The 26,668-nt window shown below is 53.6% G+C and overlaps 1 protein-coding gene across 3 annotated transcripts in view; it reads right to left on the bottom strand.

Annotated features, from left to right (window-relative positions):
• The window catches only part of CTNNBIP1 (catenin beta interacting protein 1), a 52,379-nt gene that overhangs the window by 20,773 nt on the left and 4,938 nt on the right, over positions 1–26,668 (bottom strand). The window contains exons 1-6 of one of the 3 annotated variants that reach the window (XM_042996183.1): positions 15,828–16,444; positions 15,441–15,611; positions 7,730–7,940; positions 7,513–7,596; positions 2,285–2,403; positions 1,607–1,697 (exon numbers count right to left, since the gene is read on the bottom strand). In XM_042996183.1, the coding sequence (XP_042852117.1) occupies positions 1,607–1,697; positions 2,285–2,380 (187 nt within the window). In that variant the 5' untranslated portion in view covers positions 2,381–2,403; positions 7,513–7,596; positions 7,730–7,940; positions 15,441–15,611; positions 15,828–16,444. Of the gene's footprint in view, positions 1–1,606; positions 1,698–2,284; positions 2,404–7,512; positions 7,597–7,729; positions 9,432–15,440; positions 15,612–15,827; positions 16,445–26,668 lie in introns of those variants that run through there. The other 2 variants (XM_007078354.3, XM_042996184.1) reach the window with 2 other exon arrangements.

Here is a 26,668-nt window from a genome sequence, read left to right on the forward strand (position 1 = left end):
TATCTACATTGACATACAGTTCTATAACTTATTATGATTTTTTCCATTAACAGCATTTTACTAGAGGTATTCTTATCACCAGCCCAAATTCTGGTTGATTCAGTGACCTAAAACCGGGGTGGGAGAAAATGTGATGTCCTAGGAACCCAGAAGCCTGAAGGTTTCAGGGAGATATGGTTCAAGAGCCTGGGGGGGAAGGGGGAACCGTGCTAGAAACCCAGATCAGCTGTGGATAACAAAGGATGTCTCCCTTCTGGCCTAGTCGGAAGAGCGTGACTCTCGACCCCGGTGTCATGAGTTTGAGCCCCATGGTAGGTGTAGAGATTACAGATTACTTAAATAAATTATATATATATATATAAATATATATGTATTTGTATATTTATATGATAAAAAAAAAGAAAAAAAAGAAAGGATCCCTCCCAAAAGCCAAACCCCCGAAGGGCAGACCCCGCCCCTAACCGTCGGTATACAGCAGGCTGTGGCACGAATGTGGCCCAGGCAGGTTGTGCTCAGCGAGTGGCTGTCCCAATTTGCTGCCCGAGCTACTGGGACGCCCTGTACGTTTCTGCTGAGTTGGGCGCACAGGCCAGGTGACACCCGGCGTCAGAGCTGGAGAACTGGGCCCTGCGCCAGAGCTGAGGCCTATGATATCCAGGAGAGCAGGGACTGCTTCGAGACAGGCGGCCTTGCGTGCCACACCTGCTCTCCTCCTCGGCCCCACGGGTCAGCACGCGCCCCTCGTCGCCCTGCTGCCGGGAGCCAGCTCACATCTGACACCCCACAGGCCACACGATTTTATGGCAAATATTTCCAACTAAGCGAAAAGATAAAAGGAAAGGACGAGATGGAAGTGCTGGTCAGGATGCCGTGGGCCACGGGGTCGGGCAAGCCCTCCAGATGACAGAGCCCACAAGCACTCCAGGACGGGCAGTGACAAGTTTGCATCCTGAGCCCTCTGGCGACTGGCTGTAAGACCAGGGCGACCACTTATGGGCTTCCGAACCCATTTCCTCGCCCGTTAAGTGCAAGTAATACAACCAGTAGCTGCCCACGATAAAACGAAACTACGTGGATCCAGCATTCACCATGTGCCTGCTGGACAATAAATACTTAAATGTTTCTCACTCCCATTATTACGATCGGGTGAGGGCACCCAGAAAAGAAAGAGCCCCCTCAGGCAGATGGACACCTCGGGCACTCGGAGCCATCGGGGCCTCCCGCCTGGGTGCAGCCAGGAACACACCAGCACCCTGCATAACCGGTGCCGAGGGCAGGTCCTAGCAGGTGAGGCTGGCTTCACGCTCTCCCTGGACAGGGTGCTGGGTGGGCAGGGGTCAAGCCAAAGGCTGAGGAAATGCAAAAACCAGAGGCCCCGGACATCTCCATTTCTTGCCTCCCCCAGGCCTAGAAAGGGCTCCCACCATTACCTGATTGGGTCCTCGGCTCCCACCCCGGGAAAGAGATGGGCCCAGGCCTGGGCCTCAGCTCTGGGGACGGGAGGCAGCCGCCCTCCCTTGTCTGCCCCAGGAGCTAAGTTTTCTCCAGAAAACCCAACTAGGCGTCTCTGGGAAGGGCATGGCGGGGCACCCTGGCCGGGACTCACCCTGGTCGATGGAGTGCTGGGGCAGCTGGCTGAGCTGGCTGTTGACCACCCCCGCGTAGGTGCGCAGAAACTCCTCCTCGCTGGCCGTCAGCTGCAAGGGTGAGACAGCCACTGTGAGGGGCGGTGCACACCGGCTCCCAGAAGGTACCTGCTCCTGTAATCCCTGGGCCCCTGTTCCTGACTCTTGACCCTTCAGTTCCAGAGCGAGCACCCTCTGACCCCACCCCAAACTTGGTCCATGGGCCCACAGGCCTTGCCACTCGGATCAGATCTGAGACTGGGTTCCAGTGCAGCACGGGGCCAGGAGGAAGCCCAGGCCCTGCCCGGGGAGCCCATCCCTTTCTTTCTGAACAGTGCTGCCCTCTCAGTGCCCGTCCTGCCCAGCGCCCCTTGGACACCTCCCAGGGAGACGGGAGGGCGGGAAGGTCAGGGCCTTTAGGGCTCACACCCACCTGGCCCAGGCTCAGCACGGGGATGGGAAGACTGTCCCAGCGGTACCCCTGGAGCTGGACAGGAAGGGCTCTCAGTGGCATGAATCAGCCACAGAGCCAAACCACAAGCCCAGCATCCCCCTCCGCAGACCACAGCTGCCACAGGACATGGCTATAGGCCCTCTGCTCTGCCCACGGCAGCACCCTCCCTGCAGGACCCGTTGCTTGGCACCCCAAAGGCACTCACATTTGATCCCATCTTCCTCAGCATGAGCAGCACTCGGACCTTCTGCTGAATGTACATGTCCTCCGGACTCTTCCCGGGAGCCCCCTCGCGGTTCATTCCCTGGCCAGCCCTGGGGACTCCTGCGGAGCGAGGAGAGGCACTGAAGCGGGCTTCGGGACGAGACCCACCAGACACAGACTGGGTGCTGGGCAGGAGTGGTCAGGCAGCCCACAGTGCTGCAGGGTCTCGCTTCTGAGAGCCCAGAGCAGGTGGCGAGTTGCCTGTTCCTCCCTCACCCCCACCGGCCCCAGGCAGCCAGACTGAGCAGCTAGATCCCGGAGCAGGCGCTGGCGGCCAGCACCCTCTGCGAGGAGCTGTCAGGCCCAGGGAGTCTAAGCTGACCCAGACTTCTGGCCAGCTCGACCTTCCAGCCACCCCCTCAGCAAGAGCCCTGCTATCAGCCACAGGGGATGTGCTGAATGAAGCCCTAAGCGTCCCAGGTTTTCCAAGCATGCAACTTCCAGAAGGAGCAAAAGTGACACGACCAGAGGCAGCCAGCTGGCGCCTCTGGCTGGAGAAACCACGAGATCAGTACTGAGCCCCAAGGCCTGGGCAGCCCCCTCAGCAGAAGCCCCTGACGAATTCAAGAGGCCAGCTCCTGGGCCGGGCTCCAAGGAGTCCCTCGATGGGGACAGGCAGGCCTGGGCTGTGGGATACAGACGCCCACCTGAGCTCACTGCCGTCACGCGCGCACGCCCACCCCACCTGTCAGAGGGCAGCTCCTGAGGGCAGCAGCTGTGTCTGGGTACAGCAGGGACCCAACCTGCAGAGAGGTCCCAGGAGAGCCGTCCCAGGGTCTCCCCACTCTAGGAGGAGCCGGCAGAGAGGAAGCCGGGCGTGGAGGGGTTTGGGTTACAGGCTTGTAACTCCTGGATGAGTCAGAAATAACGCAGCAGCTGGTGGGGGTGGAGCCTCAGCAGCCCCGCTGCCAAGGAGCTGCTCTCGGGGGACCCAGGGAGCCTGGCTCGCGAGCCAAGGACACTCCTCACGCCGCCCATCCTCGGGGGCCAGCAAGCCCTGGACCAGCAGGCTCTCCCAGGCAGGCCTGCTCTCCGGGCAAAGGGCAGACTCAGAAATGTGCCAGAGTCCTGGGCAGCAGCCTCCCTGGAGGTCCCTGTCAAGTGTCCAGTCCCCATAAGCTACCAGGGGCTCTGGTCCTAAAAGTCCACACAACAGGCTCAAAAGCTGGCAGGCTGGGGCTAAAGGAGTGGCTGTATACTTGATGCAGCAGGTCTCCTTCTGGGGACTTCCTCTCCCCACTGAAGCCCCAGACAACCCATTGTACTGTCTACTCACGTGCCGCCCCCTCTGGGCTCAGAAAAGAGCCCAGTGAGCGCTGGTAACCAGGAAAGAGGGGTAAGCCATGTCAAGTGGGTCTCTGATGGGAGCCCGGGTCTGGGACATCGCTGCTTCTCACACTGACCCCTTTTCACTTCCTCCCACTGAACTACCCCAGAGTGCTCATGAGGCCTGCTTCTCCTCATGCCTCCCCTCACGCTCGGCCTTCCTGATCCCAGGCTATTTCTAGAACATGCCAAGAAGCTCTTTCCCCCAGCAGGCTTTGCACTGGGTGTCCCCTGAGCCTGGATTGGCTTATTTTCACCCTTCAACTTGCTTAAAGACGCCTTCCCCGGGAACCTTTCCTGACAGCATAGCTGAAGCAGGTTCTGTGTCCCACACCCCCTACACCCACTCGGTCACATAGCCCGGGCTCGTCCCCATTTTCTGGAAGTGCCCTGCTGGGGTACTTGCTTATTGTCTCTCCCCTGCCAGACTTGAAGGCCAGGGCCCGCCTAGCTCACCCCGTCCTCCACAGCTCAGCACCGTGCCTAGTATGCACTTAATAGACACCACCCAGTTGGCTGAATGGAAAAATCGAGACAGCCCGTGGTGTGCAAGTTTCCCTCTCTCTCTAATACCCACGCTGATTTAGGGCCAAATGTCACCGTGTTGAAACAGACCAAAGTACCCAATCCAGTCTGCACAACCAAACTGAGCCTTGACAAAGGACTCCCATTTGAGCAAGTGGAGTGCCTTGGGCCATGGTGCTCCCCAGAGGACTTCTGAAACACTCCACAGAGCTTTCAAACGGGGAGTCAGGGCTTCGGGGAGTGAAAGTCTCCCACCTCCGTCCTGTGTCCAAGGACTAGTGGTCAGTTTGCTCTCTCCTTGTGAAAGACAGCATTGAAGTACAGGGACCAGCCACTAGGTGTCACCGTATACAAAAGAACCAGAATTCCAGTGAGTTTTCGCGCCTACCCCCACCCCAACTCCCCAACAGGCCCATTTGGTTCCAACTCTTACTGCGATCCTAGGTCACAAACCACACCCCAGTCCCAGGTCCCAGAGCAAGATCTATCCATCACTCCGGGGCCAGCTCTGCCGAGGCAAGGATATGTATCTGGTTTTGCTGAGCATCCCAGGACGTAGGGGTCCTGGCTGCCCAGTGACTGGGAACCCCTTCCTCACTGTCCTTTCCTGACGGGCCAAGCTTCCACCAACAGAGATGCAGCCTCAGAACCCACAGGAGTGTATCAGTGTGAGCGTGACCATGAGCTTGAGTGAATCAATTTACACCGTCTGTTTTCACAGAATTTTGCTCTGTCCAACAGACATCTTGCATCTTGTACAGATCAATCTCATTCCGCGGTCTTCTGCCATGGTAGCCCCACTGTCTGGGGGACCTCCCACATTCATATTATGATTACTTGGGGGGGGGGGTTTACACCACCCAGTCGTGGGCCCGGGGTGTCGGTGGGGCCTGAATGGGTCTCTGGGGCCAGGCTACTCCCAATTCAGCACGCTTCCCTGGCAAAGCCTCTTCTTGCTTTGGGGAAGACCGTTGTCGTTTCCCCAAATTCTGGTTTTCTGGTATTCTTTGAGCTCTACTTTGAGCTGATTCTGCCGGGCCGCTGCACAAGCGGAATGTGCCCAGGGCTGGATCTAGGGCAGAATGTAGCCACGAGCACCCTGCAATCCTAACAGACTCGAACATCACGACTGGTTTACGTGGTTCCGTCCTAAACAGAAACTGCATCAGGGGTGTCAATGTGGAGAAAATTAATAATTGAAGAGAGAAAATCAGGGGCGCCTGGGGGGCTCAGTCAGTTAAGCGTCTGGCTTCGGCTCAGGTCGTGATCTCGCAGTTTGTGAGTTCGAGCCCCGCGTCGGGCTCTGTGCTGGCGGCTTGGAGCCTGGAGCCTGCTTCGGATTCTGTGTCTCCCTCTCACTGTGCCCCTCCCCCACTCATGCTCTGTCTCTCTCTCTCTCTCTCTCTCTCTCTCTCTCTCTCAAAAATAAATAAACATTTTTTAAAAATTAAAAAAAAAAAAAGAAGAGAGTAAATCATAATCAGTCCCAAAACACATCCATTTCAGTCATTGATACGCTACAAGTATATTAAAGGGTGTTTGGGTCTGGTGCCTATCCAAGCAAACACGCTTTTAAATTTTCATCACAAATCTGACAAGCATCAGATTAATTTCATTTGAAAATTCTTATGCTCCCCTGTAGGGATGAAGAACTGGTCTCCATTAAAATGTGTTTGAGTCCCGTGAGTCTAAACCGCGACTAATTTAGACACAGTAGTTATTCAGTCCTCAGCGGTGAGAGGCAAAAGGAATGATGCTTCTCACTAATGGTCTCCCCGCTAGCTCTGTAGGCGTCCCATCGTCTACAGTGCTGATACTTCCACTCTAAATCCTGAGAAAATGTCTCAGTGTCAACCGCCCAAGGCAGAGACAGACCTGCTCCCTCCCCTAAGACACTACCATTATGGAAGCTGACTAGGGAGAAGCAGAGAGGGGCCAGAAAATGGAAAATGGAAAGAAACAGGAAACCATCAACTCCCCAAATGAATGGTGAGGGTGCAGGCCTGTGGCCATAGATTATGCTGCAGGTATCCACGGTTATGTAAAAAGTGGGTACGATTCCAGAAAATCACAGCTGATGGGCACAAATGCAATTCAGACACCAAGGTGCAGACGCACAGACGCATTCCCCACCACACCCTGCACGGTCCTGTTGGTGCGGAGCCCGCATCTCGGTTGAAAGGAGTCTGACAGGGAGAGGACAGTGGGGCAGGGGCTCCCAGCCACTGGGAGGGATCCATACGAAGTGACAAATGTGGCCCGTGGCTTAGGCAACACTGCGTTCCGTGGGAGACATGGAGGTCACACGTAAGACAGCACGCTCCTGCCCTGCTCTGCAAGGACCTGACCTCTGGCCGCACATGGTCTCCAGCCGTGAAGCGGCTGCCGGCACTTGAGATGGGTCGTGGTGCAGGAGGAGTCCCAGAGCGGGAGGGCTGAGGGTTCCGTGCAGCAGTCAGACCCGTTCTGATAAACAGCTTTGAGAGCGGGCCTCCCTTTGACAGGCATGTGTGGCCCTCGATACAAACACAGCCACCTGCACTCATTTTTATTTATAAACTTGCAGCTCGTGCTGTTTGAACACCCACATTTATAAAACTGGAATATACATTTATACCTGGGGTGGTCTTACACCTGCCTGGAGAATAGTGGGTAACCTCAGGCTGGGCCAGACAGCAAGAGCGTCCCTGACCCACACAAGCCACCTCTGCTCCATGGGTCCCAGCACTTGCCTTTCGTTCAACCCATTTTTTTTTTTTTTTTTTAGGTTGTGGTACATTTTGGGGCGCCTGGGTGGCTCAGTCGGTTAAGCATCCGACTCTTGGTTTCAGCTCAGGTCACGATCTCACCATATGAGTTCGAGCCCCGCATCGGCTCTGCGCTGACAGGGCGGAACCTGCTTGAGAGTCTCTGTCTCCCTCTCTCTGCCCCTCCCCGACTCGTGCTCCCTCTGTCTCTCTCAAAATAAATAAACTTTAAAAAAAAGTTGTGATATATTTTAAGTGCTTGCATTTAAAAAATGTACATTTACATTTATACAATGTTCACGTTGCATAAAATTACAATGTATCATTGTGATTCCCAGAACTTAACACGCGATATTAATTCAGAGACTGTACACATCTTAGCCTAAGCGACAGACAGAGCGGTAGCACAGCCCTGACGGGAAGAACCCACACGGGCTGCAGACATGAGCCAGGATCAGGCACTGCGGGGAAGGAAGCGAGATGAGCTCCCACAGCCCGGCCCCGAGGCCTGCTCCCCAGCCAGCACTGCTCTAAGGCCCGTTACCAGAAGCCCCTCCCCTGGGGTCCTTACCTGCCTCTGGAAATTAACTTCAGGCAAACAGCAGCTCAACTGTGCAGGGCGGGCTGTGGCCGGGAGAAATAGGCAGGTGCGGCCCTGTGGAAACACAGAACACGGGTCACGGGAGGAGCCGGGAGGGCCCGAAGTGGGAGCCCACGCCCCACGCTGATGGGGACCCGGCACTGGCAGGAAGCGCATGGCAACGGGTTCTGTCGCAGTCCAGAAATACCTGTGTGTCTGGCCGGCCCAGGGAACCCGCACCAACGGCTCTGGGATAAGGTGCTGAGCGCAGCTAATGCCCGCCTGTCATTTCCGGCTGAAGCAGGTCACCACGCACCCTCCTTCCTTGGGTTAGTCACCAAGTCCAACCGAGAGCTGTGCTCAGAGACGTTGTCACCGGGGTGAGTCACTCCAGGGCAGCTGATGGGCAAGTCCTGAACCTGCACGAGAAGGCGTCCCACCCACCAAACAGCCCGGGCTCCACCTGCTCTGTGCTCGGACACGCATTTACGTCTGTCCTGTGCTCGGCGAGCACCTGTAGCTGCATGTGTGAACATAAACTCACCCCCCCACACAACATAAAACACAGTTGCGGGTCATTTACAACCTAGCGCCTGGCCACAGGTCTACTGGCCCCAAACACACCTCTTGCAGGAATCAAAGAACGCTGCCTTCTCCTTCTCCTCTTTTGCCCCCCTGGCACACAACCTCACCGTTCGGGCCCTTTGCAGGTTCCCCTGGCAGGAGCACGGCCAGAGGCAGGTGGGGGCACTGGGGCGTGGTGCCCGGCCGCTCCGGCCCGGTCACCTCCTGTGCTGTGCGCGCTGACCTCGGAGTCCCTGGTTACAGGCGGACCCCCAGCTTTCAGCCCCGCTGTGAGGACAGAGATCTGAGGCCAACACTTGGAGCAACCTGTTGTAAGGGAGGTGCAGGACCTCGGGGAGCAGCGGGACCCCTCTTCCACTGTCTTTCAGCAAAGAGAGAGGCTCACTAACCCAAGGGGCTGAAGAAAACGTGTTTTCCAGAGAAAGTGAGATTTCCAAAGCCTCCCCTACAGGCAGATGCTGCTCAAACCTCTGGCCTCTAATCTGGGTCTCTCTTCAACCAGCAATGGCCCTCGGATGGAGGACCCGTCACCCACTCCTGCCACTCCCTCCACCCTCAGACTACCCCTGCGGGAACGGGCATCTATAGCGATTAATTCTCTTTCGTCCCTCTAGATATCAAAGCATCGAAATACCAAGGCTCCCTGGGGAAACTTCCACCCAAGTGCCCACATTCCTTCAAAAAGAGATGAGAAGACAGCCTTCTTCCCCTCCTGAGGGCTTTAATTTCTTCAACTACCACAAAAGCCAATTAGCCTCCTACTGTCTGTAGGACTCGGGCCCTTCCCAGAAGCAGAGAAGAACTTTGTATTTGTGACTTTAGGCGGAAGGCATCCACAAGCTGAGGTGATGTTCCCGACGGGACCGTCCAGGGATTCACCTCCAGCTGTTGTAGCTGCCATTTTAGGATCAGGTCGATGCCCCCATTTTACAGAGGAGGAAATTGAGGCTCAAAGTTGTGGGGGCCCCTGAGCCAGGATAAGACAGTCAGCGTGCTCCAGGAGCAGAACTGTTTCCTATCAGCTGCACAACTGAGGTTGGTCCCTGCCCTTTGGGCCCTTCATTTTGCCATCTGTAAAAAGGAAATCATGGGCTCTATCTACCGTATCTTCCCGCGTTGGGTACAATGAGATCAGGGCCGGCTTCATGAGCTGAGGCCTAGAAGCCCCACCCTTGGTCTAAACCTCTGCTATCACAGTCTTGAAATGCTCACTACTTTTTGAACAAGGGGCCCTGCACTGGGTCCCACAAATTATAAAGATGTTCCAGAATGAGAAAAAAGACGCCAAGGTGCCTCCCAAAACTGCCAAGGCCCCTACAAACTTAAGTAGACATGACATTTAAAAATAATAGTAAATAAATAAATGTAGATATGACATAGACTCAAGAAGGATTCACTGGGGTGCCTGGGTAGCTCAGTCTGTCGAGTGTCCAACGCTTGATTTTGGTTCAGATCACAATCCCAGGGTCGTGGGATTGAGCCCCGTGTCGGGTGGGCTCCATGCTCTGCCTAAGATTCTCTCTCCCTCTCCCTCTGCCCCCTCCCCTGCTTTCTCTCTCTAAAACAAAAAATAAGGGGCGCATGGCTGGTTCAGTCGGTTAAGCTTCCGACTTCGGCTCAGGTCATGATCTCGCGGTTCGTGGGTTCGAGCCCCACGTCAGGGTCTGTGCTGACAGCTCAGAGCCTGGAGCCTGCTTCGGATTCTGTGTCTCCCTCCCTCTCTCCCCGGCTCGCACTCTCTCTCTCTCTTTCTCAAAAATAAATATTAAAAAAAATTTTCAATAAATAAGATAATTAAATAAAAAGGAGGGTTTACTAAAACCCTTCTAGGTGTGCACAGCCCCATGTCAGGCTCCTGGAATAGGAGACACAAAAAGTGGGGCCGTGACACTGAGCCTGCCTTCCAGGAAGTGACCGAGTGGCTGAGGAACTCACACTACACAAAGCAGACGGAAAACGACTGCAACCGTAAGCAACGAGCCAAAGAGGTGCGTCAGGCCAAGACCCAAACACGTCCAGAGTGCCAACTGCCGGTGATATACCGTGCCCGGCACTGCCCCCCGCGCAGCTCAGGAGCGCCAGGAAAAGACCCAGGGCTCTGACCCGGGGTAGTAAGTACAGAGTAAGGGAGGTGCAAAGCTCTGCGACAACACACAGGAGGGGGGACCGGCTGCCAAGAGCACCAGGGAGAGGAAACTGGAGCTGGGTCTCGAAGGATGAACAGGAGTTTGCTGGTGGAGAGGAAGGAGAAGGGCACTGAAGGCACCGGGATGGTCTCTGGGCAATTATTGAGCACCTACTATATGCCAGGCCCTGTGCTAGGCGCCGAAGACACACAGGTGAGCACAAGAGCTGTGATCTGCTTGTGGCAAGTGAGGAGGAGGCGGATCTTAAGCCATACCCAGGTAAACGGCACGACAGGCAAGCGCGAGGTGCCTCGAGGACGTGCATCTGGGAGCCTGACCTAGGCGGGAGGGGAGGCAGCCGAGGAAGTGACCCCTGAGCTGGCACCTGAACGGCGAGGAGGAGCTGGGTGGGGGGGGCACGCACACATAAAGGTCCCGAAGCAGGAAAAGATTTGGTCTTTAAAAAACCCTGAGAGAGAAGGTGTCGGGTGAGAGGTGTCAAGGTGGGCTGGGACTGGACCACGTGGGTGGGTCCCGCGAGGGGTGGGGAGAGGCGGTCAAGCAGAGGGGGCTCAGGTAAGAGTCTGAGCTTCACGAGACAGTGCGGCTGCCGCGGGAAGAGAGGCCGGGGCCGAGCTGGACCAGGAGAGAGCGGGGGCTCGGGCCGGGGGGTGACAGAAGGGACAGCGAGGGTGGGCGGCGTGGGCACAGGCGGAACTGCAGGATGGGAGCCGTGCGAGAGCACGGACGCCCCTGTGGCTGCAGGAAGGGGCGTGGGAGGCGAGCTGGCCAAGGCCCCCGAGGCCTGGCCTCCACGGGCCGCGGAGAAGCCCCCGGGCCCTGCGGAGTAGAGCAGGCCGTCCTGTAGATAAAGCTGCTACCAAAGTGACCATCTGCAGTGTTCTGGAGAAACAGCCACAACGTGGTGACCGATTGCTCTGGGAGACACTGTGCCCTGGACGGAGGGGCATCATGCCCGGAGGTGAAGAATTAGCATCCTGCCGAGTGGCGGGGGGGGGGGGGGGGGGGGGGGGGGGTCATTCAATCAACAAGTGTATGGAGCACGTAGTACGCATTGGGATAGATCAGTGAAAATACAGTCAAAAATCCCTACGTAGTCTGGTGAGAGAGGAGAGCAGGCAAAACAAAATAAAAATCAAATCAATGGGAAATAATACAGTGCGAATGGAAGAAGGTGACCGACAGGTGCTAAAATAGATTTAAAAAAAAAAATGGAGCTGGGGGAGGGGACCAGGAGCGTGGGGTGGCCAGGTGGGCCTTCCTGAGCAGAGCCTGGACAAGGTGACGGAGTGAGCCGGGGGAGCCCAGAGCAGAGCTGGACGGAGGCCCCGGGGTAGGGTGTGCTGCAGGAACAGCGAGGAGGGCCACGGGAAAGGAACGCACGCAAGGGGCGCAGCGCAGCGGATTACTAGGACAGAGGAGGCCTCTGGAAAACCTGCCCTTGACCTGTAAGTAAAGGCAGTGAGTTAGAGGCATGGCCCCATCTGACTTGGGTCCGACTCAGACACGGAGAAGAGGCTGTGAAGGTGGAAGCAGGGCGAGGCCGTGGCGGGGATCCAGGCAACAGGAGTGGGCAGGACATCAGGAGGGCCGGCGGGTGAGGCACGCAGTGGGGGCAGGCACCGGGTGGGGACTCCCAGGCCTGGGGGCCCCTGTCCAGTAAGATGGGGAGACACAGGTGGAGGAGTTTTGGGAAAGGACCAGGGGCTGAATTTCAGACAGTTTAGAGCCTTCCCATCAATAAGCCTCAGTTTCTTTATCTGTAGAATGGGGATGGTAATGGTACCTGCCTCACAGGCTAGCTGTGAAAATGAGAGGACACACAGAGAGAGCGCAAGGCACCAGACCCGGTGCACGGCAGATACTCAATAAACACGTAAGGTGATATACACGACATAAGTGATTTTTGTCAAGCTTATTTATTTATTTTGAGAGACAGAGAGAAAGAGAGCGAGCCAGGGAGCAGCGGACAGGGAGAGAGAGAGAGAAGGGGCTCGATCCCCTGAACCGTGAGATCATGACCTGAGCCAAAATCCAGAGTCACACCCTCAACCAACTGAGCCACCGGGCATCCTAGTGAGTGATATCTTTGTCAGAGAACGGGGGGTGGGAAGAAGACTAAACAGCAAGAATTCAAAAGTTTAAAATACCCGGCTTCCTTTCCTCCCCCTTCCCTCCCAGTTCACCCATCGGCCTCCAGCGGGCTCAAAGGAATGACGGTGCAAAGAGCTACGGGGTGGGGGGTGGGGGTGCAAGACCCCACCTCCATGTCCCACATGCTGCCCTGAATCACCAGGGATGCTTTAGAGCAGAGCCTCCCAACCTTGGCGCTATCGAGATTCTGGAATTCTTTGTTGTGAGGGCTGCCCGGTACATCGTGGGATACCTAGCAGCATCCCTGGGCCCTATCCACCAGATGCCGGCCGCACCTCCCCCTTGGCCGTGACAACCAAAAATGTGTCCAGACGCTGCCATGTGTTCCTTGGGAGGCAAAACACACCCCTGGTTGAGAGTTCCTTTAAAGAAAGAGTTGACGCACATTTCAACTATGGGCCAAGTGCTGTGTTCACCCCATCCTGTACACGAGACCTTCAGTCTTCACAACAGACATCCCTATAAGGTTTTACAAATGAGGACACGGGGCTGCAGGGATCACCCAGTGATCACTCAGCCAGTCCTACTCGGTACTGGGACAGGATTCGAACCCAGATCGCCCGAGCTCTGAACCACTATGCTCCGTTGCTATGCAGGATACAAGTGAGTGGGTAAAAAGCACTCAGGGCCAAGGAGAGGGAGGGAGCACTGAGCCTGGTCTCCACACCGGGCGGCGGCTCAGACCCTCAGCGACATCAAAACTGGGGCACCAGAGAGGATTTCCACAAGCTCTGCTCTCGGTAATTAAACTGCAACCTCCCGGACTCTGGGGCCTCATTAGCAACTGCCTTAATTAATAAATTCCACATTTCAGCTTCCTCCATCCAGAGCCAGCTTCGGCGTTCTTGAACCCTGTTCCACCAGCCTGAGCAAAACAGGTCTAATGGCAGCTCTGGCGAGTCAGGGAGTTTGTGGGACGCGGCATCCTTCTTAGGGGATGATCTTGGGATGAGGAATTCGTCCTGAGGTCGCCAACCCAAGTTCAAACCTGACCCAAAGCTCCTTCCTGCTCTGTGAAGCCAGGCTGTGTGGCAGAACAATAATGGTACCTATTGCTGTTGCTGGAACATTCTCTAAGGGCCAGGCACAATGTCAGTCACATTCATCACACTGTCTTGTTCAATTTTAGTCCTTGCAACAAGCCTGGGAGGTAAGAATTATTCCCATTTCATAGATAAGACAACTGTGGCTCAGGGATGGTAAGTACCCTGCTCAAGGCCGCGAAGCTAGTAAGTGACAGGGCCTGGATTTGAATGCGTGAGTTCCTTCCAGCCTATCAGCCCCTTCTGGCTCAGGAGTTGGGAGAAACATCAGCCATTTTAACTGAAATGAAAATGAAAATCCACTTTGCAGAGAAAAAGACAGGCAGTCACCACCCCTCCCCCAACTCCTGCTGATCGGAAAATAAGATAATGCAGCATAACAACTAAACACAGTGAATAGTCCTCGATGGGATCCTGGAGAGGGGGGGTGGGGAATGGATTCATCAAGGCCATTATTGGGCAATTAGGGAAAATTTACTGGGGGGTATTGATTAGATAATGGTATTGCATCAATGGTGTGTGTGTTGAATGTGATTTTATCTCGGTTACGCTGGAAAATATCCTGGTCCTTAAGCGATAACAGGCTGAGGTGTTTAAGGATGAGATGTCTCAATGTTTGCCGCTTACTCCGAAATGGTTCAGGAGAAAGATGTGTGTGTGTGTGTGTGTGTGTGTGTGTGTGAGTGTGCACAGAGACAGTGCGTGAGCAAATATGGCAAAAAGTTAACACTGGTGAAACTAGGTAAAGGGCATAGTTCACTACTATTTCAACTTCTCTGCAGATTGGAAATCAAGATTACAAGGTTGGGAAAACACTGGAAAGCCACGAGGAAACGGTAAGGCAAGGCGGTTGGAGGGCTCCCCCCAGTGCCCAGGGAAGGCCCCCTGATGTGCCGAGAGCTGCGTGTGGCCCCGCCCGCTGCTGTGGGGACCGGCTCTGAGGCCCCAGTACAGGTGAGCCTGCTCCTCTCTGGCCGCAGGCCCGTGGGCGCAGGAGTGATTCTGAATTCTTGAAGTTCACCCTCCAAACACCTCCAAACACCCGCCCTTCGGCCAACGCGGCTGCCGCATCCTGTTCCAGGCGCAGACCGCTCTGATGAAGGCCCTTCGTGAAGGTTCCTGCGGCATTAAAATCGAATGCACGTAACTCGATTCAAAACAACCCAACAACAGAGCGCAGACACCCCGCCCAGCTGTCCTGAGGACCATGGTGAAGGCATCAAACTGCATCAAAGCACAGTTAGGCTGGGAAGGCAGCCCAGGAGGGCCTCGGAAGCACCAGGAGGGCCTCGGGGGTGTGGGGGTGCTTCCTCCCTCCATGATGACTCCCCCTCAGAGCTCGGCCTGCCCTGCGGGCCACTCACACGTGGCACCTGCGGGCATGTCGTATAAACCAAAAGGACTTTGGGACAGGCCCAGACCTGTCCCAAGAGAGCTCCCCGGAGACCTGCATGCTGGACAGGAGGTGAGAAGCAAGGGCCCCCTCCACTCCGCCCTTGGGCCATGGCAGGTGGTTGATGGGGGGGGGGGGCCAGCGGGGTCCTCAGCAGGGGGCATCTGGCCTTGTCTGGAGATGGTTCTGATCGTCATGTCATAACTGGGAGGATCCTGGTGGGTAGGGGCCAGGGATGGTGCCGAACACCCTAGGATGCCCGTGGCAGCCCCCCACAAGGCACTCTCGAGCCCCCACGTCCACTCAGGGCCCCCCAGGAGTTATCAGCCGCACCGGGCCCCTTCGACACCTCTGGGCCTCAGCAGCCGCCGGTCCCTTGGCCCGGAATGCCCTTTCCGGAAGAGTGCTGTTCTCTGCTCTGGGCTGCCCTGAGGCCTGTGTTTGCACACCTGCCCAGGTTTCTCAGCTCACAGCGCCGCCGGTCGCCGCCCCCAGCACAGCCCCCGCTGTCCCCACCTCCAGACTGGAAGCGGCCTTCTACAGAGACATTAAAATGAACCCACACGTCTCACCACACATAATTCTTCTGCAACTCACAGAAGGGGCTGATGCTTTCTCTTCAGTCTCCAGTATTTCTGTGGACCCTCGAAGAGCCTGCAGGCTGAGGGCTGTGTGCTGAAGAGTCTGGACGGATTCAACGGTGCCGCCCGGGATTCACTTGGGAACCGCAAAGGAGGCCCCAGCCTCAAGACCCTCACCTCGGGGAATCTGAGACATGGAGAGATGGAAGGGGCCTGTGTGTATATGCCATAGAATGTTGGTGTGACTGCACCGATATAAGGCATCTGTTCAGAAATTCTGGCTTAAAAACGTCTCCTATATTTCGGACTGATTGATTAAAAAAAAAAAAGTTACTCAGAGACTGCGGTCTCTTCAAGTCCTGCGCCGAGTGAAACCCCCCTTTTTATGGCTAAGAAAGAGTACCTGGCAGGCCTGCTCTGACAGCCTCTTGAGGTTCAGCTGAGAACAATGCAAACAGGAAGGGAATGCGGGGCCACAACCCCAGGAAGTTTCCGCAGCTGCAGGGGGGACACTCCTCAGTCACTAGGCTGTGGTTCTGACCCAGGGATATGCAGGTGGTGGTGGTGGTTTTCTCTTCGCACAATAGGGGAATGAGGACAGAAGGAAAAAGGCATCTTTTGACCTAATTTTAAAAGATTCTTTTTTCTTCCCAGAGAACAGCTGGAGCCCTGAAACCTGGCCAAGCCGGAGCCGGAGACCTGAAGTCAGGAACCAGAGCGCCTACAAAACCTAGCTCCGGATCTTCCTCTGATTCAGTCAGATTCGTGACCCTAGGCCTCCGGCAGGTTCCAGGGGGTGGGTAATGTCTATTTATAAGTGAACGTAGGAGCTGGAAGCTTCAGTTCTCACACGGGTGCGGGCACACTCGCCCCGCTCCTGGGCACCAGGTCTCCCAGGCCGGATGACCCTCACTGCGGGCCGAGCACCTGGCAGTGTTGGAAGCCGCCCCCTGCAAGCTGCCGACGGAAGGCAGGACCCTTCTTCTCTCCTGTGACCTTGATCAACATCTCAGGTGCCCCCCGCCCCCGCTTGCTGACCACGCTGCCCCCCTTCACCCGGGGAAAGCTCACTTTGCATGGCGGGTCAGTCTTCTGAGGGACAGAGCTGGGGCCTGGCAGGGAGGTTTCATGGCCCTCGTGTCAACCGCCAGAGAAGGAGGCCAGGATTTCAACCCATGGAAGCCCCGTCAACCTCACGGCCCACAGCTATGTCGATTTTTGCAGAGTCACCATTTTAAATATTTAATTAAGTTGGGAAATTTTCAACTTTAAAATTTACAAAAAAAAATTTTTTTTAAGTTTATTTTTGACACAGAGAGAGAGAGAGAGAGAGAGAGAGACAGAGCATGAGCGGGGGAGGGGCAGAGAGAGAGGGAGACACAGAATCCAAGCAGGCTCCAGGCCCCGAGCTGTCAGCACAGAGCCTGACGTGGGGCTCAAACCCACGGACTGTGAGATCATGACCTGAGCCAAAGCCCGACGCCCAACCGACTGAGCCACCCAGGCGCCCCAATGTTTATTTATTTTTGAGAGAGAGGCAGAGACAGAGTGCAAGCAGGGGAGGGGCAGAGAGAGAGGGAGACACAGAATCCAAAGCAGGCTCCAGGCTCCAAGCTGCCAGCACAGAGCCCGGCGCGGGGCTCGAACTCACAGACCGTGAGATCATGGCTTGAGCCGAAGTCAGACACTCAACCGACTAAACCACCCAGGCGACCCCCCCCCAAATTTTTTTAAATAGAAAGGGAAAAACTGACAGTGCTGTTTATTTATCAAGAGCTGCACAGGGTCCCCTCGCGCAGAAACATATGGACACGTTTATGCCCCCCTCGTTAGGGTAGGGACAAGCCTTGTTCTAAGAGGCAGGCCCAAGCATGGCCCCGGCTGCCCTCTCCCTCCCCGGGGCGCCACCCTCTCCCACTCTGCTCCCTTTGCCTCCGCTCTCCATCCCTTCCCTCCATTAAAGTCTCTTATAATTGGTTCAAATAAATCAGCTTCCTGAATGAGTTCACTGCATCCCCTCAGAATCCCAGGGCCAGGAAGGCCTCCAACTTCCTGTTGGGAGAATTAGGTCATTAAATCAATGGGGTTGGCCTGCAGGGCAAGGGCTCAGTCCCCCTAGTTGTGCCCCCAGAGGCGGCAGGCTGGCAGCCTCCTGGCTTCCAGAGCCGGCCCCCTCCTCACCACCCAGCTCTGGAGATGACTATCCTCGGGATCTAGCTGGCAGGCTCCGGGCATGGCCTCCTGGGTGGAAATTCTTCCTATAAACTCTCCAGAAAATAAGGTTGAGGATCACTGCCTCCTCTTTCCTGTAGGTTTTCCACATTAGGTGTGTGCTCATTTGCATAAAGTATAGGTATGTTTGTTTGCCTCAAAACCATGCACATACCATTGCTACAAATTGCAAGGGTTCATGATACCCACACATCCCGGGAGCCACTCTGTTTGTTTGGATAACTGCTGCTCTATTCTGCAGGCGGTGACCTTCCCTCTCCTTCCCCCCCCCCCCCCCCCGGCTACCTCTGAACAATGAAATAATCCAAGGAAGGAGGAAGCCTCCCCACAAGAGGCTGCTGAGACTCAGTTTCCTCCCTCTCTAAATGTTGGACAAGCTGATACTCAAAAAAACAAAAATATTTTAAACAAAGACAACTCCAGAATCCACATGCGTTTATTCCATCAACTCGCCGGGGAGTGTGTGTGTGTGGGGGGGGGGTGCAATATGAAGATAAGGACTTCAAGTGGGCCACAGAACTCCAGCCTGAGGGCAACCACGGAGAGGCAAGGCATTTCCAGGGAAAATACACGCGCTCCCAGGAGGTGGGAAGACAAACCACCTAATGCAACAGGAATCCACCCACAGTCACCTAGAGGGTTTGCTCGGGGCCAAGGCCACCATGGAGAAGCTCAGAAGAGTGGACCGAAATAGATCGGAGGCTGCTGGGGTCCACGTGAGGGCTCTGAAAAAGAAACTGTCCCCATTCCCAACGGGTGTAGGCATCAACGCCCAGACCAGGCACACCCAGATAATCCGGTTTAGCAGCCAAATCCCCATCATCCGTTTGTAATGACACCCTTCATTCCCAAAGCCACAAAACCATTAGTCACCAAGCCACGGACCAGGAGCAGAAGCTCCCAGCAAAACTGGCTCGTTACCACTCCCCTGGCAAAAAGGCTCCTGGTTTCACAGGCCAGCTTACTCACCTAAGACCGTCACGTTTCGTAAAATGAGACACAAGACTCTTTTACAAGCCCACAGCCACATAACGCAAGCAGAAGCTGACCTCTTGAAAAACTCTCGGCTGAGAAGAAAAAGCTTCTCTCAAGTTTCGCTGAGAGAAAGGTTAATGATGCTACGTACTCATTTGATGGTATCCCCGAGGATTAAGGCTTTCAGTCTCAGAGAACTAAACTTCCTCGCAAATTTCCTTGGAGCAATGTAGAAACGAAACAAGAATACAGTGCACACTGCTGCCCACCTGCTTCTAGAATCACGTAAGCCTGCCAGAAAGATCCTAGGTCGTAAAAATTTCCAAGTGCAGAAAAGGATAACTCACCTAAAAGGGAGTTTCCTAAGAGAAAGAGAAACAGACAACTGTGCATCCTGGAAAAGAAGGGCAAAGAAGCCAGAAATCCAGGATGATAACCCAGGAGAGCCAGGCAAAGCCAAGGGAACCGAACCAAAATAGATTCCAGATGGAACAAAGTTGGGGGTTTTTTCTCCTCACCTTTTTCTGGTGAAAAGTTTCAAAAAAGCTGAAAGAAATAGTACAGGGAACATCCCAAAACCTGCCCCGAGAGGCACCGCTTGTTACCATTCGCCACGTTTGTTTCATGCTTCTCCGTGTTGTGGGTATTCAGGGATGGTCTTCTTCCCGAGCCATTTGAAAGTGAGTTGCAGATATCACGACACTTTGCTAAATGTCTCGTGGCTGTCTCCTAAGGCATCCTCCTACATATAACCAGGACCCAGGAACCCCCAAGGAACATTACTTGCACCCCCAAGGAACATAATATCGACCCAGTAGTATTCTCTCATGCACACCCATGTTCCAGTTTCCTCGGCTCCCCTGACCCTCACTTTGGCCATCACTGTTTTTCTTCCTTCCTTCCCGCTTTCTTTCCTCCTTTCCTTCCAAGATTTTATTTTACTATTTATTTATTTTAAATAAATTTATTTGTTTTGAGAAAGAGAGAGAGAGAACATGAGCAAGGGAGGGACAGAGAGACACAGAGAGAGAAAGAGAGGGGGGGGGGAGAGAGAGAGAGAGGGAGAGAGAGAGAGAGGGAGAGAGAGAGAATCCCAAGCAGGCTCCTCGCTGCCAGTGCAGAGCCCAATGAGGGGCTCGAACTCACGAACCGCAAGATCATGACCTGAGCTGAAATCAAGAATCGGACGCTCAACCGACTGAGCCACCCAGCCACGCCCTCAAGATTTTATTTTTAAGTCATCTCTACACCCAGTGTGGGGATCAAACTCACAACTTCAAGATCAAGAGCTGTGCGCTCCACCAGCTGAGCCGGCCAGGTGCTCTGGCTGGCACTGGTTTTCCATCCAGGATCCAATGGAGGAATCACAGGTGCATCTGAGGCCCTGCTCTTTCAACTCCCTTCGCCTGGAATGGTTCACCAGCTTCTCCTTGTCTGTCATGCCATGAACATTGTTTAGAGTCCAGGAAATGTTGTCTTTAGGACATCCCACAATCTGGATTCGCCCAACTGTTCCCTAGAATTAGAATAAGGCTAACCGTTTGGCAAGAAGCTATCAGAGCCGATGTTGCCAGTGCTCTACTGGAGGCACACGATGCCGGCTTGCCCCGTTTCTGGTGCCTCTGGGTTTGATCCACTGGTCATGGAGCAAAGCTTTAAATATCTAAAATAGAGAGTAGGCATATTGTGTGAAAACACGGGAAAAGAAAACGGTGAGAGAAGAAAATAATAATAAATGAAACCTAAACATTATAAAAGATTTGAAAATTCGATCATACAAAAATCAAAACTCTGCATAGAAAGATATAATCAAGAGAATAATGACAGATTGTTGAAATATGTGTAATTATTCTTTTGATTATTTAGTCCAGCCACAGGACAAACTTTTTTAATATATAAAGAACACCTGTAGATCAATAATAAAAGACTGCCAACCCAAGAAAGAAATGGGCAAACAATATAACACGTTGTTCATAAATGGCTCTTAAAGCTATGAAATGAAAAAGTCCCTTCTTTCCTCATAAAGAAAATGCAAATTAAAATTATAATGATATACCACCTCTTGGGGCACCTGGGTGGCTCAGTCGGTTAAGCGGCTCAGGTCATGATCTCACAGTTCGTGAGTTCGAGCCCCGCGTCGGGCTCTGTGCTGACAGCTCAGAGCCTGGAGCCTGCTTCGGATTCTGTGTCTCCTCTCTCTCTGCCCCTCCCCTGCTCATGCTCTGTCTTTCTCTGTCTCTCAATAATAAATAAATGTTTAAAAAAAAATTTTTTTTTAATGATCTACCACCTCTAACTTATCAGGTTAGGAACAATCAAAAAAGTTTGACAACTTCTGCCACGGGATGGGGGAAAGAGGTATTCTTGTACAATTTTAATGGGCATATAAAATGTTACCGTCTCCATGGAGGGCATCTGTCAATACTGAAAATCTGATCAGATGCACCCTTTGCTCTAGCAACTCAGCTAGAATTTGTCCTCTGGACACCCTTAGACAAACCCATAAAAATATGTGTATAAGAATATTCCCTGGGGCACCTGGGGGGCTCAGTCAGTTAAGCATTGACTTCAGCTCAGGTCATGAACTTGTGGTTCATGGGTTCGAGCCCCGCATCAGGCTCTGTGCTGACAGCTCAGAGCCTGGAGCCTGCTTCAGATTCTGTGTCTCCCTCTCTCTCTGCCCCTCCGCTGCTAGTGCGCTCTCTCTCTCTCAAAAATAAACAAGGATTAAAAGCAACTTAAAAAAAAAAAAAAGAATATTCCTTGTTGGGGCACCTGGGTGGCTCAGCCGGCTGAACATGACTTTGGCTCAGGTCATCATCTCGCAGTTCGTGAGTTTGAGCCCCCCATCGGGCTCTCTGCTGTCAGTCTGTCAACGCAGAGCCCGCTTTGGATCCTCTGTCCTCCTCTCTTCGCCCCTTCCCCCACTTGCACTCTCCCAGAAATAAGTAAATATTAAAAAAAAAAAAAAAGATATTCCTTGTTAATAGTAACAAAAGACAGAAAACGTAAATGCTCACCAATAGGAGACTGCTTTTAAGAAATTAAAATACAACCAATCAGAAGAATGCCACGGAACCATTAAAATGGGTGATAGTTCTCAATGACCTTAGACTAGTAATTTAACTTCTCTGTGCCTCAGTTTACTCGTCTGCAAAACTGTGGACAATAACAGTACTTAGTTCACAGGATTTCTGTGAGGAGTGAATGAGTAACACGAGTAAAGCCCTTTTAACAATACGTAGCACACATGGGGCGCCTGGCTGGCTCAGCTGGTAGAGCATGAGACTCTGGATCTTAGGGTTGGGCAGATAGACAGAGCAATATTCAGCACGCAGGTAGCGCTTGAGAGGTAGTAGCTTGATGTAACGATGATGGTGTTGGTATAGAATGAGTTCCAGTATTTTTTTTTTTTGAAGTTTTTATTTATTTATTCCTTTAAGTAATCTCTACACCCAGTGCGGGGCTCGAACTCACGACCAAGAGATCAAGACTTGCACGCTCTTCCGAATGAGCCGGCCAGGTGCCCCAGCTGCAGGATTTAGTGTGGAGTAAGGTGCAGAATGCTGTGCATCACAGTGGGAAAAACCAGGGCCTGTCAGGCATGTGTGTGATCACGCGTGTGCATGGTACGTTTGTACACGTGTAGAGTGTCTCTGGTTAAGACGCACAGGACACTGGCTGACACTGGTCTCTTCTGGGGCTGGGACTCCAGGCAGGAAGGCGGACTAGGCTTTCACCACAGAGGCTTCTGAATTCTGTACTCTGTCTAGATTACCCAGTCCAAAAGAAGTGAGTGATTTTCTGTTAAAGGAAGTGAAATGGGGTCGAAAGAGGACAACAGAAGACAGCTCTTCCTCTGGGTGGTCTGGCTGGCCCGGGAAGTACCTGGTGTTGAGCATCCGCGCTCCCCTGTCCCAGCTGTCAGGCCTCACAAACCTCTTCTCTCCCTCGGAGACCGAAGGCGGGGGCCACCACCTCCGCGAACGTGAGGCGAGGGGCATGAGGGATAAAGGACTTCTGCCAGACTCTGCTCTACCATAAGCTCCAGAAGGCTGCTCCGTGCAGGAGAGCAGAGCCAGGCCCCTGGAGAGACACCCCACAGCCGGCCTCCAGGCTTAGAGGCCCCACCGTGTCCTCCTAAAAACCACTGCTCCCCATCTTCCTGCAACTCCAGTGGTCGGCCAGAGGAATGCCACGTGCCTGAAGAGGCCACCGGGCAGTGCCCACAGCAGGGACGGACTGGGGGGGGAGGGGGTGACACACCCTCTGACCCTCTGCCTCAGTCAGGAAGCTGAACGCACGCTCAGCGATGGCACTCACATGGGTCTGAGACCACTGCCTCCCCGAGCTGACCTTGGCAGTTTCCCTTCCACCTTTTGCTCCGACCTTTGTAAATAAGATTGCAGGGGCGCCTGGGGGGCTCAGTCGGTTAAGCGTCCAACTTGGGCTCAGGTCATGATCTCACGATGTGTGAGTTCAAGCCTCACATCGGGCTCTCTGCGGTCGGTGCAGAGCCTGCTTTGGATCCTCTGTCCCCCTCTCTCTGCCCCTCCCCTGCTCTCTCTCTCTCAAAATAAATAAATAAACTAAAAAAAAAAAAAAAAGATTGGATCATTCAGGGGCTCGGAACTACCACTTTACCGACTTAAAATCCCCCAGTCATCTTGGTAGTATTCACATCTTCATGGCTATAAATCAGCCTTCTTCCACTCCCCATCCCTACCCCCTACCCGAGAAACAAAATTACAAAGCGAAAATCATTCAAATGTTTTCTACCTGAAGAAAAGAGAAGAAACCTAGAAGGTCCAAAACATGTTTCAGTTCGTATTCCCGCAGCAGAAGAACATCCTGTGAGGGATGATGGCGGGGAGGAGTCTGTGGGAAGCCGGGGCAGCCCGGGGCAGGGGGCCGTGGGGCCCTGGTCTGGGCAGGGGGTGGGGGTGGGGGTGTCAGGGCTAACCCATGTCCTCGGAAATGGGGTCTCTGGTTTGCCTGATGATTTAGCAGGAAGAACCAGGGTGCGGCCCCCATCACGAAAGGTGTCTGAACCCACGGGGATCCTGATCCCCACAGGAAGCCCTGCCTGCAGAATCCAGGACTGCGGGATGACGAGGCGGTGACTTCATCTGTCTTGGAGCTGTTATTCAGCTCAGGGGCATGGACCACAGGGTTCCAGCAGCAGGAAACATGTGGGTGGGACACTCAGGAGATACTCAGGCCTGAAAAAACCTTAATTGGAGCTGGTCTCCAAAAGCCTCCCACCCAGCTCTCCACGTGGGAGGGGACATGGAAGTGGGTCACATTCCCCAGCTGAACCAGTGTCACTGTGGGCTCCAAGCACGCTTAAAGAGGTCGGGGTGGGGAGGGGGGCGGGGGTGGTTTGAGCGACCAGGCCTCCTCGCCGGCCATTTCCTCCTGATCCGACAGCGAGTGATTAGGAGCCCGGGACTGAACGGGCAGCTGATTAGCTCCAGGAAGGCAGGGACAGGTCAGGGTCTGGGTGAAAGTAACATCACCCGGGAGTATGCTGTCCTGGGTCCTCCTCCCACTCTGGATACGGGCAGATGCCTCTGTCAGCCCTTTGCCCTCTCCACCCCAGCCCTGCCGGAGGGACAGAGGAAGAACACTGTGTGCTTTCCCGTGACCTGCGGGGCCTCCCTGACCTCGCTCTTTGAAGGGATCCTGAGGCCTGAAGCTGGCAAGACTTAGGGAAGAAAGAAGCCTCCGGCCCCACTCTGCATATACTGACCCCACACAGGTGACCGCAGGTATCAGTTCCCTCAGGAGCCCTGCGGGCCTGCTGGAGAGCTCCAAACCCCTGGGCCCGTACCCCATTGGCCGTCAGAAGCCTGCTTTCCAAACTTGGCAGAAGGACACCTACAGGCAGGGAGAGAATTCTGGAGAGACAAGGTCTGGTGGTCTTTCTTAAGAAACGCACCAGATTGGTGGCATAAATTCAAAACCTTTGGGAGGAACCTACGATCCTTCCTCCCTGACTTGAACTCAAGTAACAAAGGGTTATGGCTTTAAGTGGAAATGAGTTCATACTGCCACATCAAGTGCGGCTTTTGTGAAGTATGACACAGAAGGGCTCTATTCTATTAACTCTTTTTTTTTTTTTTTTTTTTCCTGTTAATTCTTCTCTTGCTCTTCTGGGAAGCCAAACACAGTCCTCTGTCTTAATGCCCACTAGGGCAGGTGCCTATGGGAGCTAACACGTACACCTGGAAATTATATCCTGACTCTTCCCCCGAGCGTTCAAAACACTCACCAACACCTTCTTCTTCTTCTTCTTTTTAAGTGTTTATTTATATTTGAAAAAGAGAGAGACAGAGCATGAGCAGGGTAGGGGAAGAGAGAGGGAGACACAGAATCCGAAGCAGGCTCCAGGCTCTGAGCTGTCAGCACAGAGCCAGACGCGAGGCTCAAACCCATGAGCTGTGGGATCATGACCTGAAGTCAGACGCTCAACCGACTGAGCTACCCAGGCGCCCCCAACACGTTCTTTCTTGATTCACAGGACTCCAACTAGATAATAAGCCTCTTGGCCCTACACTATAAGCTTTGATGCAGAAGAACTATTTTTACCCTGCCCACCACAGTATTCCCAGTGCCTACCATGGGACCCAGATCATAATAAAAGCTCAATAAATATTTATTAATTGAATCAGTGAATCATCAGAAGGAAAGAGGGTAGGAAGGAAGGACGAATGGAAGACAGCCATCACTTCTTGGTATCTCTGTGTTCTTGGCTCATCTCATAAAGACATCATAGCCAGGATTAGAAACCAAGCCCTTTAACCCCCTTCTCTGCCTTGCCATCAGCAGCCCTCGATTGTGCCGCGATGCACCGTGTACAGACCTGCTTACAGAAGCTTATACGATACAACACAACCGGGAAAAATGGAGAAACATTCATGACCCTCAGTCCCTAAGAAACCAGGACCGATGCTTTGGTCCAGCTGTGCCCACCATTGGAAGGACACCTCTCCCTCTGTGGACTGTTGTCTTCCCCTTTTAACGAGGCTTCCTGGAGGATCAGGAACTAATAGGTCTTTAATAACCAAGTGTAACAGCAATTGGTGCTCGGTGCCCTTTCATAAAAGAAGTTCAAAAGCACTTTGGCTCAAACATCACAATGCCCCTGGGAGCTATGAAGGTGTAAGTATCATTATCCCCATTTACAGTTGGGGAAAGTAAGGCAAAGGGAGGTTAATTAGCTTGCCCAAGGTCAGATGAGACAGGGAAAGGGCTTAGGATTCAAACTCTTTGCAGCAGCCAGTGAGCTAACTCTGGCCACCCTAACAGTCACCCACGCTGGGCTGAAGAGATTTTTTTTTTTTTTTCCTTCTCTGTTGTTTCTGCTGAGAAGCAGTATCTCACATGGGGCTCTGAGCTTGTGCTCAGAAGACACACTGCCTGGGTTTGAATCCCGACTCTGTTCCCGATTAGCTTGATCTCTAGCAAGTTACTTAACCCTTCCGGGCCTCAGCTCCCGAGTATGTCAAATGGTACTAAGCGCGTTATCTCAGAAAGTAGGCCGAGGGTTAAGTGAGACAGTGGACGTCAGACGGCACTTCCATCCGTTTCCTAAGTGAGCACGTGTCACTCTCGTTGAAAAAAAAAAAAGAAGTGACTTGGGAAAAGGGTTGTACCCACTCTGGGTTTAGTTTTTACAAGGCTACAGATGACGTATGACTAACAGGCATTTTGGATTCTGCCAATAAAATGTCTCAGGAGCCTGAAAGTGACTTGCAACACCAAGTTTGGATTCCCCCTACTAACTCGTGTTGACCTCTCAAGGTTAGCGGAGCTAGTGGCACTGTGAACACCACCTGACAAGGGGGGAGGCCCAAGTGAGGGTCTGAAAAGCTGCCACAGCACCCAGGCTAAAGAGGCCAGCTCCGGATTCCTGGCGAGCTGGACCCCTGCGTTTTAAATGCCATTTCGGAGTGCTCTGCTAAGCTTCCCAACCCTACTCAGCCCAGACCAAAGACGGCCGAGGCTTTTTAGGTACCACCACGTTCCCGATCA

Source organism: Panthera tigris, chromosome C1, assembly GCF_018350195.1.
Source record: "Panthera tigris isolate Pti1 chromosome C1, P.tigris_Pti1_mat1.1, whole genome shotgun sequence".
In the NCBI taxonomy this organism is placed as follows: Eukaryota; Metazoa; Chordata; class Mammalia; order Carnivora; family Felidae; genus Panthera; species Panthera tigris.